At 44.4% G+C, this 16,614-nt stretch overlaps 1 protein-coding gene across 2 annotated transcripts in view; it reads right to left on the bottom strand.

Moving 5' to 3' along the window:
• Window positions 1-16,614, bottom strand: part of LOC110503753 (cyclin-dependent kinase 14) — a 233,248-nt gene that overhangs the window by 60,965 nt on the left and 155,669 nt on the right. For both annotated transcript variants that reach the window (XM_036970578.1, XM_036970579.1), the window contains 2 exons: window positions 11,982-12,121; window positions 5,913-6,060 (listed from right to left, as the gene is read on the bottom strand). In XM_036970578.1, the coding sequence (XP_036826473.1) occupies window positions 5,942-6,060; window positions 11,982-12,121 (259 nt within the window). In that variant the 3' untranslated portion in view covers window positions 5,913-5,941. The remainder of the gene's footprint in view (window positions 1-5,912; window positions 6,061-11,981; window positions 12,122-16,614) is intronic.

Here is a 16,614-nt window from a genome sequence, read left to right as displayed (position 1 = left end):
TAGCAGTCTAGTAGCAGTCTAGTAGCAGTCTAGTTGCAGTCTAGTAGCAGTCTAGTAGCAGTCTAGTAGCAGTCTAGTTGCAGTCTAGTTGCAGTCTAGTTGCAGTCTAGTTGCAGTCTAGTTGCAGTCTAGTTGCAGTCTAGTAGCAGTCTAGTTGCAGTCTAGTAGCAGTCTAGTTGCAGTCTAGTAGCAGTCTAGTTGCAGTCTAGTAGCAGTCTAGTTGCAGTCTAGTTGCAGTCTAGTAGCAGTCTAGTAGCAGTCTAGTTGCAGTCTAGTAGCAGTCTAGTTGCAGTCTAGTTGCAGTCTAGTAGCAGTCTAGTAGCAGTCTAGTAGCAGTCTAGTTGCAGTCTAGTAGCAGTCTAGTAGCAGTCTAGTTGCAGTCTAGTAGCAGTCTAGTAGCAGTCTAGTAGCAGTCTAGTAGCAGTCTAGTAGCAGTCTAGTTGCAGTCTAGTTGCAGTCTAGTAGCAGTCTAGTAGCAGTCTAGTAGCAGTCTAGTAGCAGTCTAGTTGCAGTCTAGTAGCAGTCTAGTTGCAGTCTAGTAGCAGTCTAGTAGCAGTCTAGTAGCAGTCTAGTAGCAGTCTAGTTGCAGTCTAGTAGCAGTCTAGTAGCAGTCTAGTTGCAGTCTAGTTGCAGTCTAGTAGCAGTCTAGTAGCAGTCTAGTAGCAGTCTAGTTGCAGTCTAGTTGCAGTCTAGTAGCAGTCTAGTAGCAGTCTAGTAGCAGTCTAGTAGCAGTCTAGTTGCAGTCTAGTTGCAGTCTAGTAGCAGTCTAGTAGCAGTCTAGTAGCAGTCTAGTAGCAGTCTAGTTGCAGTCTAGTAGCAGTCTAGTAGCAGTCTAGTTGCAGTCTAGTTGCAGTCTAGTAGCAGTCTAGTAGCAGTCTAGTAGCAGTCTAGTAGCAGTCTAGTAGCAGTCTAGTTGCAGTCTAGTTGCAGTCTAGTTGCAGTCTAGTAGCAGTCTAGTAGCAGTCTAGTAGCAGTCTAGTTGCAGTCTAGTAGCAGTCTAGTAGCAGTCTAGTTGCAGTCTAGTAGCAGTCTAGTAGCAGTCTAGTAGCAGTCTAGTAGCAGTCTAGTTGCAGTCTAGTAGCAGTCTAGTAGCAGTCTAGTAGCAGTCTAGTAGCAGTCTAGTTGCAGTCTAGTAGCAGTCGAGTAGCAGTCTAGTTGCAGTCTAGTAGCAGTCTAGTTGCAGTCTAGTAGCAGTCTAGTAGCAGTCTAGTAGCAGTCTAGTAGCAGTCTAGTAGCAGTCTAGTTGCAGTCTAGTAGCAGTCTAGTAGCAGTCTAGTTGCAGTCTAGTAGCAGTCTAGTTGCAGTCTAGTAGCAGTCTAGTAGCAGTCTAGTAGCAGTCTAGTAGCAGTCTAGTAGCAGTCTAGTTGCAGTCTAGTAGCAGTCTAGTAGCAGTCTAGTAGCAGTCTAGTTGCAGTCTAGTAGCAGTCTAGTAGCAGTCTAGTAGCAGTCTAGTAGCAGTCTAGTAGCAGTCTAGTTGCAGTCTAGTAGCAGTCGAGTAGCAGTCTAGTTGCAGTCTAGTAGCAGTCTAGTTGCAGTCTAGTAGCAGTCTAGTAGCAGTCTAGTAGCAGTCTAGTAGCAGTCTAGTAGCAGTCTAGTAGCAGTCTAGTTGCAGTCTAGTAGCAGTCTAGTTGCAGTCTAGTTGCAGTCTAGTAGCAGTCTAGTAGCAGTCTAGTTGCAGTCTAGTAGCAGTCTAGTAGCAGTCTAGTAGCAGTCTAGTAGCAGTCTAGTAGCAGTCTAGTTGCAGTCTAGTTGCAGTCTAGTTGCAGTCTAGTTGCAGTCTAGTAGCAGTCTAGTAGCAGTCTAGTAGCAGTCTAGTTGCAGTCTAGTAGCAGTCTAGTAGCAGTCTAGTAGCAGTCTAGTAGCAGTCTAGTTGCAGTCTAGTTGCAGTCTAGTTGCAGTCTAGTTGCAGTCTAGTTGCAGTCTAGTAGCAGTCTAGTTGCAGTCTAGTTGCAGTCTAGTTGCAGTCTAGTTGCAGTCTAGTAGCAGTCTAGTTGCAGTCTAGTTGCAGTCTAGTTGCAGTCTAGTTGCAGTCTAGTTGCAGTCTAGTTGCAGTCTAGTAGCAGTCTAGTTGCAGTCTAGTTGTAGTCTAGTTGCAGTCTAGTTGCTAGTCGGTAGCAGCTGTTAAGGAGACGTTTCGACCTAGACTTGGTGCTCCGGTACCGCTTGCAGTAGTTCATGACTAGGGTGGCTGGAGTCTTTGACAATTGAAATGGTATAGAAATGCATAATGCTACACTACAGTACAGAGCTTTACTGTTGGCTCTAGTTGAAGGTGATGTTGATGCTGTTTAAAGGAAATAGGACAGGAAGCCAAAACATATATGACAAGACTGCTGGTCGAGGTGTGTGTGTGTGTGTGTGTGTGTGTGTGTGTGTATGGCATATGCAAAGACTCAAGTAACACAATGCTGAGGTATGGAGGCCCTCAGGCAGGTGGCCACTGAGCAGGCATGACTAAACGTTGTGTGTGTGTGTGTCTGTGTGAGCGTGTGCGGCTGCATGTGTGTGTGAGCCACATAAACAGCTGCCTGGCTGCTCTACATAGTGGACAGACAGGACAGACACTATAGCTTCGGCACGCTTGTCGGTCTTATCTTCAAAGTGACATAGTGACGCTGAGGGCCCATAGTGTCCTCTTCTTGACCCAGAGCTGTGTTCTCTGTCTGTCTGACTCTCACATGTCTGTCTGTCTGTCTGGCTGCTGACAGGTACTGCTACAGTCTGCATGCCAATACCTTTCCCATCGCCTCTCTGCACAGATGTGAAAACACAGCTAAAAGCAACGTTGTGGAGGCCTATGGCTTGTTTTCACCAGTCATTCTCTGTGACACCAGGAAAGGAGATGAGGAGAGGAGATGAGGAGAGGAGCTGACTGTAGACTATTACCTCTGTGCCAATGGAACGGTGCAATATGAAACTTCAAATTGAAAACGGACGTTTGCGAGGCTGATTGCAAGAAGTACAAACTCAATGGAAGTCAACCAAAAGGTGGTCGAAAATAACTTCAAAGTGAACATCATGGTCATCGTGAGGATCGATGGTTCAGAGAGAGCCATTGCAAAGGCAAGGTACAATGTTGCATCAGCCATTCCCCTGAATAATGCACACTCATGAATAAACATACAGTATAGCTCTGCAGTACACTTCTATAACTGTCCATGTGCAGCCTTTTTCTCTCTTTCTCTCTCTCTCTCTCTCTCTCCCTCTTCAAACAACACACAAGCCTATCATGTATGTCTCTATTTATTTGCTTGCTCCCTCTCTTTCTAAATCAAATCAAATTGTATTGGCCGCGTACATATATTAAATAAACAAATTAAGAAATATAGAAACATTATAGCGAGCAATGTCAGAGTCCGGAATATAAATATATATATATATGATGGTGTGTATAGACATTATGGACAGTATATGAATAGAAAAGGTGTGTACAGCAGTAGTTATATAGGATGAGCCTTGACTAGAATACAGTATATACATATTAAGTGGGTCAAAGAGTATGGAAACATTATTAAAGTGACCAGTGTTCAATGACTCTACTCTTGCTACCCCCTCTTTACCACCCCACCTTCCTCCATCTTGTCTTCCTCTCTTTTCCCCCCTCTATCTCTCTCTCTCCTTCTCTCTGTCTCTCTCTTCAGTCAGAACATTGTACTGCAACTGTGTGTCTGAGGTGTGACAGTCTCTCTGGTCTTGATTCAGTTCTATAACAAACTGGTAGTGGGCTGTGTGAAAGCAGCCATCTAGACAGCACAAAGACTGTCTCCTGGGAATTAACCTCTCGGAAGAATACACACTCTCCGTCTGCCTCTCTCTCTCTCCGCCTGCCTACACTACAGTACAGAAAATACTGCCTGCCTGCCTGCCTGCCTGCCTGCCTGCCTGCCTGCCTGCCTGCCTGCCTGCCTGCCTGCCTGCCTGCCTGCCTGCCTGCCTGCCTGCCTGCCTGCCTGCCTGCCTGCCTGCCTGCCTGCCTGCCTGCCTGCCTGCCTGCCTGCCTGCCTGCCTGCCTGCCTGCCTGCCTGCCTGCCTGCCTGCCTGCCTGCCTGCCTGCCTGCCTGCCTGCCTGCCTGCCTGCCTGCCTGCCTGCCTGCCTGCCTGCCTGCCTGCCTGCCTGCCTGCCTGCCTGCCTGCCTGCCTGCCTGCCTGCCTGCCTGCCTGCCTGCCTGCCTGCCTGCCTGCCTGCCTGCCTGCCTGCCTGCCTGCCTGCCTGCCTGCCTGCCTGCCTGCCTGCCTGCCTGCCTGCCTGCCTGCCTGCCTGCCTGCCTGCCTGCCTGCCTGCCTGCCTGCCTGCCTGCCTGCCTGCCTGCCTGCCTGCCTGCCTGCCTGCCTGCCTGCCTGCCTGCCTGCCTGCCTGCCTGCCTGCCTGCCTGCCTGCCTGCCTGCCTGCCTGCCTGCCTGCCTGCCTGCCTGCCTGCCTGCCTGCCTGCCTGCCTGCCTGCCTGCCTGCCTGCCTGCCTGCCTGCCTGCCTGCCTGCCTGCCTGCCTGCCTGCCTGCCTGCCTGCCTGCCTGCCTGCCTGCCTGCCTGCCTGCCTGCCTGCCTGCCTGCCTGCCTGCCTGCCTGCCTGCCTGCCTGCCTGCCTGCCTGCCTGCCTGCCTGCCTGCTTGCCTGCCTGCCTGCCTGCCTGCCTGCCTGCCTGCCTGCCTGCCTGCCTGCCTGCCTGCCTGCCTGCCTGCCTGCCTGCCTGCCTGCCTGCCTGCCTGCCTGCCTGCCTGCCTGCCTGCCTGCCTGCCTGCCTGCCTGCCTGCCTTGCCTTGCCTTGCCTTGCCTTGCCTTGCCTGCCTTGCCTGCCTGCACGCACTACCTCTTATAAATAATACAACACTTCCCCCAGGTCCTCGTAGACTCTTCTATCCTCCACACCACATTCTCCCCTCCTCCTCCTCCTCCTCCTCTTTTCACCTTTCAGAAATCTTCACTAGAATACCAGACATTCATGTATTTCTGTGTGTGTGTTTGAAAGTGTGTGTGTGTGCGTGCATGTGCATGTGAGCGTGTGTGTGCATGTGGATTAGTCTGCGATCACTGGGGCTCTGTCAGTCTGTCAGGCAGTGGGATGGGCAGGGACAAAGAGGATCATTTCAATAAGAATACTGCAGCTGAGAGGACAGAGCTCTCCCAGTGGGGTGACTTCCACTCCCAGCTCTTACACACACACAAACATGAACGCACACACACACATACACATTCACGCGCACACATACATTGTAGGAGGATTTGGGATGAAATGATGGTGTGAAATAGAGGGAAGAGGAGAGGAGATCGATACATAGTCCAGTTTGGTGTGTAAAACTATTGTGTTTGGTTTATGTACCCTGTGGCCCTATGTGTGTGTCTGTGTGTGTGTGTATGTGTGTGTATGAGTAGGTGTGTGGTTGTCTTCCTCTCCAGTCAGTGTTCACCCAACGAGACTCATCCCTAAACCCATGCACCTGTCCCTGCACCTGTCTGTCTGTAACTGCAGGTTTAATCCTGTGAGTGGGGCCCTGGTGTGGCCCTCAAGTTTGGCCCTGGCCCCTTCACCATCATTATCCCCTCCGTCTGGCCCCCAGATCTCTCATTACATGCAAATGCAGCCTCTTTATGTCCCTGCTGAACAGGACCCCCTCCTTCCCCAGTCAGAGCTGAAGATAACCCACCAGCCATTACACAGGACCCCCTGCTACACCTTACTATACCATATCATGACCACTTCAGCTTTAGGATCCTTTGAGGGCTGTTGCTGGTCAGAAGGCAGCTGTTTTTTGTTGGTGTTGGTGTTGGTGTGTGTGTGTGTGTGTGTGTGTGTGTGTGTGTGTGTGTGTGTGTGTGTGTGTGTGTGTGTGTGTGTGTGTGTGTGTGTGTGTGTGTGTGTGTGTGTGTGTGTGTGCGTATGCATGTGTACGTGAACGTGTACGTGTACACACATACCTGGCTAGCTGTGGGGCAATCTGCCCCGGTCAGTGTTTGCTGCTGGACGGTCCTTTAGCATGGCTGGAGATGGTCCTGGTACACACCTGTATACTGTCACCTGACTCCACCTGCAGCTTGACATTTGGTACCGTGAAGATAGTAGCCACTGGGGTAGGAGAGAGAGCGCGAGAGAGAGAAAGGTGAGTGAGAGAGAGAGAAAGAAAAGTGAGTGAGTGAGAAAGAAAGAGAGAGAGAGACAAAAAGAGTGAGGGCGTAAGAGTGAGAGAATGAGATGTATCAGTCATTAAAGCCAACCTCATAGTGTCCTCTTAGAGTCAAAGGATTACAGATTGAGCCAAAATGCTGTGAAGTGATAAGAGTTTCTCTCTTTAAGGCTTTTTCAAGAGTTTCAGAACACACTATCAATGAACTGAGTTATAAGAACACCACTCTCTCTCACATCCTTTATTTCCTTTCCGTGAGGAGATATCAGAGGCCGAACTACTGCGAGATATCCGAGTCCGTAATATTGAAAGATATCAGTCCGTAATACTGCGAGATATCAGAGTCCGTAATTCTGAAAGATATCAGTCCGTAATACTGTAAGATATCAGAGTCCGTAATACTGCGTGATATCAGAGTCCGTAATACTGAGTGATATCAGAGTCCGTAATTTTGAAAGATATCAGTCCGTAATACTGCGAGATATCAGAGTCCGTAATACTGCGTGATATCAGAGTCCGTAATACTGAGTGATATCAGAATCTGTAATACTGAAAGATATCAGTCTGTAATACTGCGAGATATCAGAGTCCATAATACTGAGAGATATCAGAGTCTGTAATACTAAGAGATATCAGAGTCTGTAATACTGAGAGATATCAGTCTGTAATACTGCGAGATATCAGAGTCCATAATACTGAGAGATATCAGAGTCTGTAATACTAAGAGATATCAGAGTCTGTAATACTAAGAGATATCAGAGTCTGTAATACTAAGAGATATCAGAGTCTGTTATACTGTGAGATATCAGAGTCTGTAATACTAAGAGATATCAGAGTCTGTAATACTAAGAGATATCAGAGTCTGTAATACTAAGAGATATCAGAGTCTGTAATACTAAGATATATCAGAGTCTGTAATACTAAGAGATAACAGAGTCTGTAATACTGCGAGATATCAGAGTCTGTAATACTAAAAGATATCAGTCTGTAATACTGCGAGATATCGGAGTCCATAATACTGCGTGATATCAGAGTCCGTAATACTGCGAGATATCTTTCTGCAATACTGCGAGATAACAGAGTCTGTTATACTGAAAGATATCAGAGTCTGTAATACTGAAAGATATCAGTCTGTAATACTGCGAGATATCCGAGTCCGTAATACTGTAAGATATCAGAGTCCGTAATACTGCGAGATATCAGAGTAGGTAATACAGCGAGATATCAGAGTCTGTAATACTGCGAGATATCAGTCTGTAATACTGCGAGATATCAGAGTCCGTAATACTGAAAGATATCAGTCCATAATACTGCGAGATATCAGAGTCCGTAATACTGAAAGATATCAGTCCGTAATACTGAAATATATCATTCCGTAATACTGCGAGATATCAGAGTCTGTAATACTGAAAGATATCATTCCGTAATACTGCGAGATATCAGAGTCTGTAATATAGCGAGATATCAGAGTCTGTAATACTGTGTGATATCAGAGTCTGTAATACTGTGTGATATCAGAGTCTGTTATACTGTGAGATATCAGAGTCTGTTATACTGTGAGATATCAGAGTCTGTAATACTGTGTGATATCAGAGTCTGTAATACTGTGTGATATCAGAGTCTGTTATACTGTGAGATATCAGAGTCTGTAATACTAAGAGATAGCAGAGTCTGTAATACTGTGAGATATCAGAGTCTGTACTATAGCGAGATATCAGAGTCTGTAATACTGTGTGATATCAGAGTCTGTTATACTGTGAGATATCAGAGTCTGTAATACTAAGAGATAGCAGAGTCTGTTATACTGTGAGATATCAGAGTCTGTTATACTGTGAGATATCAGAGTCTGTAATACTAAGAGATATCAGAGTCTGTACTATAGCGAGATATCAGAGTCTGTAATACTGTGTGATATCAGAGTCTGTAATACTGTGTGATATCAGAGTCTGTTATACTGTGAGATATCAGAGTCTGTAATACTGAAAGATATCAGTCTGTAATACTGAAATATATCAGTCTGTAATACTGCGAGATATCCGAGTCCGTAATACTGTAAGATATCAGAGTCCGTAATACTGCGAGATATCAGAGTAGGTAATACAGCGAGATATCAGAGTCTGTAATACTGCGAGATATCAGTCTGTAATACTGCGAGATATCAGAGTCCGTAATACTGAAAGATATCAGTCCATAATACTGCGAGATATCAGAGTCCGTAATACTGAAAGATATCAGTCCGTAATACTGAAATATATCATTCCGTAATACTGCGAGATATCAGAGTCTGTAATACTGAAAGATATCATTCCGTAATACTGCGAGATATCAGAGTCTGTAATATAGCGAGATATCAGAGTCTGTAATACTGTGTGATATCAGTGTCTGTAATACTGTGTGATATAAGAGTCTGTAATACTGTGTGATATCAGAGTCTGTAATACTGTGTGATATCAGAGTCTGTTATACTGTGAGATATCAGAGTCTGTTATACTGTGAGATATCAGAGTCTGTAATACTGTGTGATATCAGAGTCTGTAATACTGTGTGATATCAGAGTCTGTTATACTGTGAGATATCAGAGTCTGTAATACTAAGAGATAGCAGAGTCTGTAATACTGTGAGATATCAGAGTCTGTAATACTGTGAGATATCAGAGTCTGTAATACTAAGAGATATCAGAGTCTGTAATACTAAGAGATATCAGAGTCTGTAATACTAAGATATATCAGAGTCTGTAATACTAAGATATATCAGAGTCTGTAATACTGTGAGATATCAGAGTCTGTAATACTAAGAGATATCAGAGTCTATAATACTAAGAGATATCAGAGTCTGTAATACTAAGAGATATCAGAGTCTGTAATACTAAGAGATATCAGAGTCTGTAATACTAAGATATATCAGTCTGTAACACTAAGAGATATCAGAGTCTGTAATACTAAGAGATATCAGAGTCTGTAATACTAAGAGATATCAGAGTCTGTAATACTAAGATATATCAGTCTGTAACACTAAGAGATATCAGAGTCTGTAATACTAAGAGATATCAGAGTCTGTAATAATAAGAGATATCAGAGTCTGTAATACTAAGAGATATCAGAGTCTGTAATACTAAGATATATCAGTCTGTAACACTAAGAGATATCAGAGTCTGTAATACTAAGAGATATCAGAGTCTGTAATACTAAGAGATATCAGAGTCTGTAATACTAAGATATATCAGAGTCTGTAATACTAAGAGATATCACAGTCTGTAATACTGCGAAGGTCGAGTCAAGGACATTATTATTGTACACTACTTCTGTCTCAGATTCCCACAGTGTTTCTGTTAAATGTCACAATCACAATCCAATTCACTCACACACTCACACTCACACACACACACACACACAATCCAATTCACTCACACACACACACACACACACACACACACACACACACACACACACACACACACACACACACACACACACACACACACACACACACACACACACACACAATCCAATTCACTCACACACACACACACACACACACACACACACACACACACACACACACACACACACACACACACACACACACCCCCCCACGGGACTGGGTGGTCTATTATGCCTGCTGTAATTCTTCCATTGTTCATAATAAATCTGTCTAGCTATTGTCTCTATAATTCCCAACACATTAGACAACGGAGTGCATTTGTGGCTGAATAAACCATGTTCTCCTTCAGTCCCTAGCCAGATAACACTAATAAAGATTCAGCTTTAATGTTGAACATGCTGTGTGTGTGTGTATGTGTGTTTGTGTGTTATGTGTGTGTATAAAGTATATGTGTTGTGCGCGTGCGTGCGTGTGTGTGTGTGTGTGTGTGTGTGTGTGCTATGTTTCTTTCTTCATTATCTGTGGTGTTGTAATGAATGTAAAGCTCATGTTAGTTAGTGTTAGAGTGCTGACAGTTAGGTTTAACTCCCAGTGGTATGATGGGCTGGGGCATTTCCCATCAGTCTCTATTCTCCTGCTGCCTGTCTACCTGCTGCACAAAACAACAATCACCATGTTTCACTAGCAGGCTAACACCCAGGATAACAATGATCCCTTTATTTAACTTCTCTTATTCCTTCTCTTCAGAGTCATTTCTCCTCCGCTTCCCCTCCTCCACCACCATTTGTTATTCTCTCTCACCGTCCCTCCCTCCCTCCCTGCTGCTACAGTGTTGATCCACCAAGGACTTCATTTATACAGTATAACTATATTCTTCCTCAATCAAAAGCCTGGCTCTTTGTGTTAGTGTGTTTGTGTATGTGTGTGTGTGTATGTGTGTGTGAGAGAGAGAGAAAGTGTGCAATCATGCATGCATGTGTGTGTGTGCATATGCATGTGTGTGTGTGTGTGTGTAACAGCACAAAGAGAGCCACCATCTATCTCTCCCAGCCCGGTGACCGCCGCAGAGCTCCTGCTTCTCCTAACAGAACAACCTACTGTGGCCTGCTGATAACAGGATTAATAGAGATCAATCAATCCTCATCTGGGGAATTTAAAATGAGAATGATTCTCATATTAAAATGACCAGCCTGTGGGTGGGTTGTCTCTGGCAGGCGGTCCCAATGCAGCTCCTATGAAGCTATCTGAACAGGCTTTGGGCTTTGACACTGATGATGAGTGGGGTGAACGGATAGGATGGGCTCAGTATGTATCTGTGTTTGTAGTCTAATAATATGGGTGGTATGTCCTCTCTGAATGACACAGTTGAATGTCCTGTTCTGATTCGATGCAACTGAACTGTCATGTTGGTTGTCAGGTTGGGTATTGCGATTGGAAAATTATAAACGTTTGTAAAGAAAAAATGCTTAGGGTCTTGTATAAACATGCTTAATTGCCCATTATAATGGCTACCATGGCTAGAAGAAGAGACCTCAGTGAGGAAGAGCAGAGGGGGTTTAAAGGGTGTGTGTGTGTGTGTGTGTGTGTGTGTGTGTGTGTGTCTTGGTCACCAGATTTCAACCCAATTGAACACTTATGGGAAATTCCGGAGAGGTGCCTGAAACAGCATTTTCCGCCACCATCAAAAACGTAGTGGAAGAATGATGTCGCATCCCTCCAATAGTTCCAGACACTTGTAGAATCTATGCCAAGGTGCATTGAAGCTGTTCTGATGGCTTGTGGTGGTCCAACGGCCTATTAAGACACTATGTTGGTGTTTCCTTTATTTTGGTATATACAGTATATGTACATACAGGTGATCACATACATGTGATAACTGCCTCCTTGAGGTCTTGTTTCAAATCTTGGCTGAAGCTAAAGAAGCACATGGCTGACCAGATCAACATAATTCATATTAATACAATACTTTCATAAACAACTTTATGTTGCAAAGCATTGAGCAGAGTGGACGTATTCTCACTCCCCGTATTCTCGTAGACTCATAATGTAAGATGGAAGATCATGTTGCACCAGAACTCATCTGTTTTTATTTAACAAGTGAGTAAGATGGAAAAAACATCCAAATGTAGAACTTGAGGTGGACAACTGAGGTCCATCTGGGCTTCTACTGTCCCAACAGTAGAGGGGTTAGAGGGGAAACGAGGGGGAGAGATATGGAGAAACGCATAGAAAGAGGGAGGAAGACCATTGCATTGGAATGGTGTAGGGATGCAGATAAACAAAGAGAGAGAGAGACAGAGATACAGAGAGACAGAGACAGAGAGACAGACAGACAGACAAAGAGAGCGAGACAGTGAGAGAGATACAGCGAGAGAGAGAGACAGAGAGAGAGAGAGAGAGAGAGAGAGAGAGAGAAAAAAAATGAAGCTAAATAAAGAGAAAGAGAGAGAGAAATCCAGTATCTTAGTAAAGGTATACATACTGTCTGAGATCTCCCAGAGCCGTGGAGGAAGGTGGCTGAAGTACTCATGCTGGAGAGCTGCCTGAGCAGACAGACGGTTCTTTGGGAAGCACTGGAGGAACCTAGAGGCTAACTCCTCAGCATGGTCCACATAGCCCAACCTACAGGGAAGACAGTAAGACAGTTAGCATGGTTCACAACCTACATAACAGAAACAGGGCAGAAGGTAAACTAGTGGTTAAAGTGTGGGGCCAGTAACCAAAAGATTGCTTGTTTAAATCCCCAAGGCGACAAGGGGAAACATCTGTCGATGTGCCCTTGAGCAAAGCACTGAAACTTAATTGCTCCAGGGTTGCCATTGACAATGGCTGGCCCTGGTGTCTCAGGGGGAATTTCCAATTCACACATACAGTTGAAGTTTACATACACCTTAGCAAAATACACTTAAACTCAGTTTCCACATTTCCTGACATTTAATCAGAGTAAGAATTCCCTGTCTTAGGTCAGTTAGGATCACCACTTTATTTTAAGAATGTAAAATGTCAGAATAATAGTAGAGAGAATGATTTATTTCAGCTTTTATTTCTTTGATCACATTCCCAGTGGGTCAGAAGTTTACATACACTCAATTAGTATTTGGTAGCATTGCCTTTAAATTGTTTAACTTGGCTCAAAAGTTTCGGGTAGCCTTCCACAAGCTTCCCACAATAAGATGGGTGAATTCTGGCCCATTCCTCCTGACAGAGCTGGAGTAACTGAGTCAGGTTTGTAGGCCTCCATGCTCGCACACACTTTTTCAGTTCTGCCTTCAAATGTTCTATAGCACATATGTCAGAGTCAAGGCCCGCGGGCCACATCCGGCCCGCAAGAAGGTTTTTTACGGCCCCTGGGATGATCTTGATTTATTATTAGAACCGGCCCGCAGCAAGCCGGCAGCCCGCAGATCTTTTACACGCACCAATACTACATTTCCCACAATGCAAAGGTGACGCACCGAGCAGTAGGCTGCTTCATTTCAATATTTATTGGCACAGCAGTCGTCAGCATCACAGTAAAATTAACTTTCAGATACCCATCAAAAATGGCAAAACGGAAGGTGGATACTGAGAACCGGGGGTTTCAAACAAGGTGGGAGTCGGAGTATATGTTCACGAAGGTAGCTGGAAAACCTGTGTGTCTTCTGTGTGGAGAAAGTGTGGCGGTACTGAAAGAGTATAATCTGAGACGACATTATGAAACGAAACACGCGGACAAAAACAAGAATATGGACATGGAACAAAGGCTACAAAAGGCAGAGGAATTAAAACGAGGCCTCAAATCTCGACAGGCTCTGTTCAAAAAAGCCAAATCACAAGGCCAGGCTGCTGTCAAGGCCAGTTTTATTTTGGCAGAAGAGATCGCTAAATCAGCCCGGCCATTTACGGAGGGGGATTTCATCAAAAACTGCATGATTAAAGTTTGTGACGAAGTTTGCCCAGAAAAAAGGCAACTCTTTTTAAATGTGAGTCTGAGCAGAAACACCATTGCCGAGAGAGTAGACCAGTTGTCCATCAATCTAAAAGAGCAGCTTGTGAAAAAGGGAAAAGATTTTATTGCATATTCCTTGGCTGTGGATGAGAGCACCGACATTTCTGACATTGCCCAGTTGTCAATTTTCATCCGCGGAGTGGACTCCAACCTAAGCGTGACAGAGGAGTTTTTGGCTTTACGTCCTATGCATGGCACAACTACGGGGCATGATTTGTATGAAGAGGTGTCAAGATGTGTAAATGAGATGGAGCTGCCTTGGGAAAAACTCGTGGGTTTGACAACCGACGGAGCACCTGCGATGTGTGGACACAGGAGCGGACTGGTGGCGAAGATACGGGAAAAGATGCAAGAGGAAAACGCGACAGGTGAGCTGACAGCTTATCATTGTATCATACACCAGGAAGCGTTGTGCGGTAAAGCCTTGAAAATGGAGCATGTAATGAGCATCATCACGCGCACAGTTAACTTTATCAGAGCCAAAGGTTTGAATCACCGCCAGTTCAAGGCATTTCTGACGGAGTTAGAAACGGAGCATGGTGATTTGCCTTATCACACAGAGGTGCGATGGCTAAGCCAGGGAAAGGTGCTTCAAAGATGTTTCGAGCTTCGTGAGGAGATTTGTCTGTTCTTGGACAGCAAAGGGAAAGACACAACACAACTCCGAGACGAAATGTTTCTGTGTGAAATGGCTTTTCTGTGTGACATTACGAGTCATCTGAATGCAATAAACTTGCAGCTGCAGGGTCGGGATCGTGTCATCTCTGATATGTACAGTACAGTGAAGGCATTTAAAACCAAACTGACTCTGTGGGAGACGCAGATGCGGAAAGAAAATTTGAGCCACTTTCCCAGCTGCCAGACCATGAAAGAGAAGCTCTCTACCAGTGCGTTCCCGAGCACACAGTTGGCTGATAAAATAGGTATGCTTGCCGCTGACTTTCGACGCCGATTTGCTGACTTTGAAGCACAAAAAAGCAGGTTGGAACTGCTCGGTAACCCATTTGCTGTTGACGTGGAAAGCTCACCACCAAACCTCCAAATGGAGTTGATTGACCTCCAATGCAATGATGCACTGAGGGCAAAATATGCGGCAGTGGGTGCTGCGGAGTTCGCCCGTTTCCTCCCCGGCACAATGCCCCAGCTGCGCATCCAGGCTGCTCAAACGTTGTCTATGTTTGGCAGCACATACCTGTGTGAACAACTGTTTTCTTTGATGAACCTGAACAAAACATCACACAGAAGTCGACTTACTGCTGAACACCTCCACTCAATTCTGAGGATTTCTTCAGCTCAGAGCCTTACCCCGAACATTGATGAACTTGTGGAAAAGATGGGACACCACCAAGTATCACCCTCAACCTCAAACAAGTGAACATTACTGTGCAATCACATATTTAGAGTTTTTACTCAGTTCAAGTTTAAAAGTTAAAATTTAATATTTGTTTTCACTGCATGTTACTTCTCCTTAAACAAAGTGTTGTTTTTGATTAATAGATTTTTGCACTTTATTTTTTTGTATTTCAATCCAATTATATTTTAAAAATATTTCAGTTGAGTGGATGATAGAAAATTGCTATTATTGTTTTTTCTTTGAAGTAAATTTAGCCCACTTTTGCTAAAATAGAAAATATAGTCTACTGATGGTGCCTTGAATACCGGTTTCTTTCATTTAATGTTCATGTTATGGGGATATTTATATAAAGGAAATTTGTCTTTTGTGTCTGTTGAAAATTAAAGATTACTGACAGAGCCATAAGAAAATATTGCTTTATTTATCTGATCATATTGTAATATATTTGTTAGGTTTTCAGTAGGTTCAATTAGGTTCACTAGACTATATGCGTCATTTAAAAATTTTTCAATGAACATTCGAACAGTCCGGCCCTCGTCTTGTAGCTGATTTTTTTATTTGGCCCTCCGTCCATTTGACTTTGACACCCCTGTTCTATAGGATTGAGGTCAGGGCTTTGTGATGGCCACTCCAATACCTTGACTTTGTTGTCCTTAAGCCATTTTGCCACAACTTTGGAAGTATGCTTGGGGTCATTGTCCATTTGGAAGACCCATTTGCGACCAAGCTTTAACTTCCTCACTGATGTCTTGAGATGTTGCTTCAAAATATCCACATCATTTTCCGTCCTCATAATGCCATCTATTTTGTGAAGTGCACCAGTCCCTCCTGCAGCAAAGCACCCCCACAACACGATGCTGCCACCTCCTTGCTTCACGGTTGGGATGGTGTTCTTCGGCTTGCAAGCCTCCCCTTTTTTCCTCCAAACATAACGATGGTCATTATGACCAAACAGTTCTATTTTTGTTTCATCAGACCAAAGGACATTTCTCTAAAAGTACGATATTTGTCCCCATGTGCAGTTGCAAACCATAGTCATAGGCTTTTTTATGGCAGTTTTGGAGCAGTGGCTTCTTCCTTGCTGAGAGGCCTTTCAAGTAACGTCGATATAGGACTTGTTTTACTGTGGATATAGATACTTTTGTACCTGTTTCCTCAAGCATCTTCACATGGTCCTTTGCTGTTGTTCTGGGATTCATTTGCACTTTTTTCACCAAAGTATGTTTATCTCAAGGAGACAGAACAGGTCTCCTTCCTGAGAGGTATGACAGCTGTGTGGTCCCATGGTGTTTATACTTGCATACTATTGTTTGTACAGATGAACGTGGTACATTCAGGCATTTGGAAATTGCTCCCAATGATGAACCAGACTTGTGGAGGTCTACAATTTTTTTTCTGAGGTTTTGGTTGATTTCTTTTGATTTTCCCATGATGTCAAGAAAAGAGGCACTGAGTTTGAAGGTAGGCCTTGAAATACATCCACAGGTACACCTCAAATTGACTCAAATGATGTCAATTAGGCTATCAGAATCTTCTAAATCCATGACGTCAATTTCTGGAATTGTTTAAAGGCACAGTCAACTAAGTGTATGTAAACGTCTGACCCACTGGAATTGTGATACAGTGAAATAATCTGTCTGTAAACAATTGTTAAAAACATTACTTGTGTCATGCACAAAGTAGATGTCCTAACCGACTTGCCAAAGCTATAGTTTCTTAACAAGATATTTGTGGAGTGGTTCAAAAACGAGTTTTAATGACTCCAACCTAAGT

This window comes from Oncorhynchus mykiss, chromosome 3 (genome assembly GCF_013265735.2).
Source record: "Oncorhynchus mykiss isolate Arlee chromosome 3, USDA_OmykA_1.1, whole genome shotgun sequence".
In the NCBI taxonomy this organism is placed as follows: Eukaryota; Metazoa; Chordata; class Actinopteri; order Salmoniformes; family Salmonidae; genus Oncorhynchus; species Oncorhynchus mykiss.
This window is presented reverse-complemented; position numbering and strand designations above follow the sequence as displayed.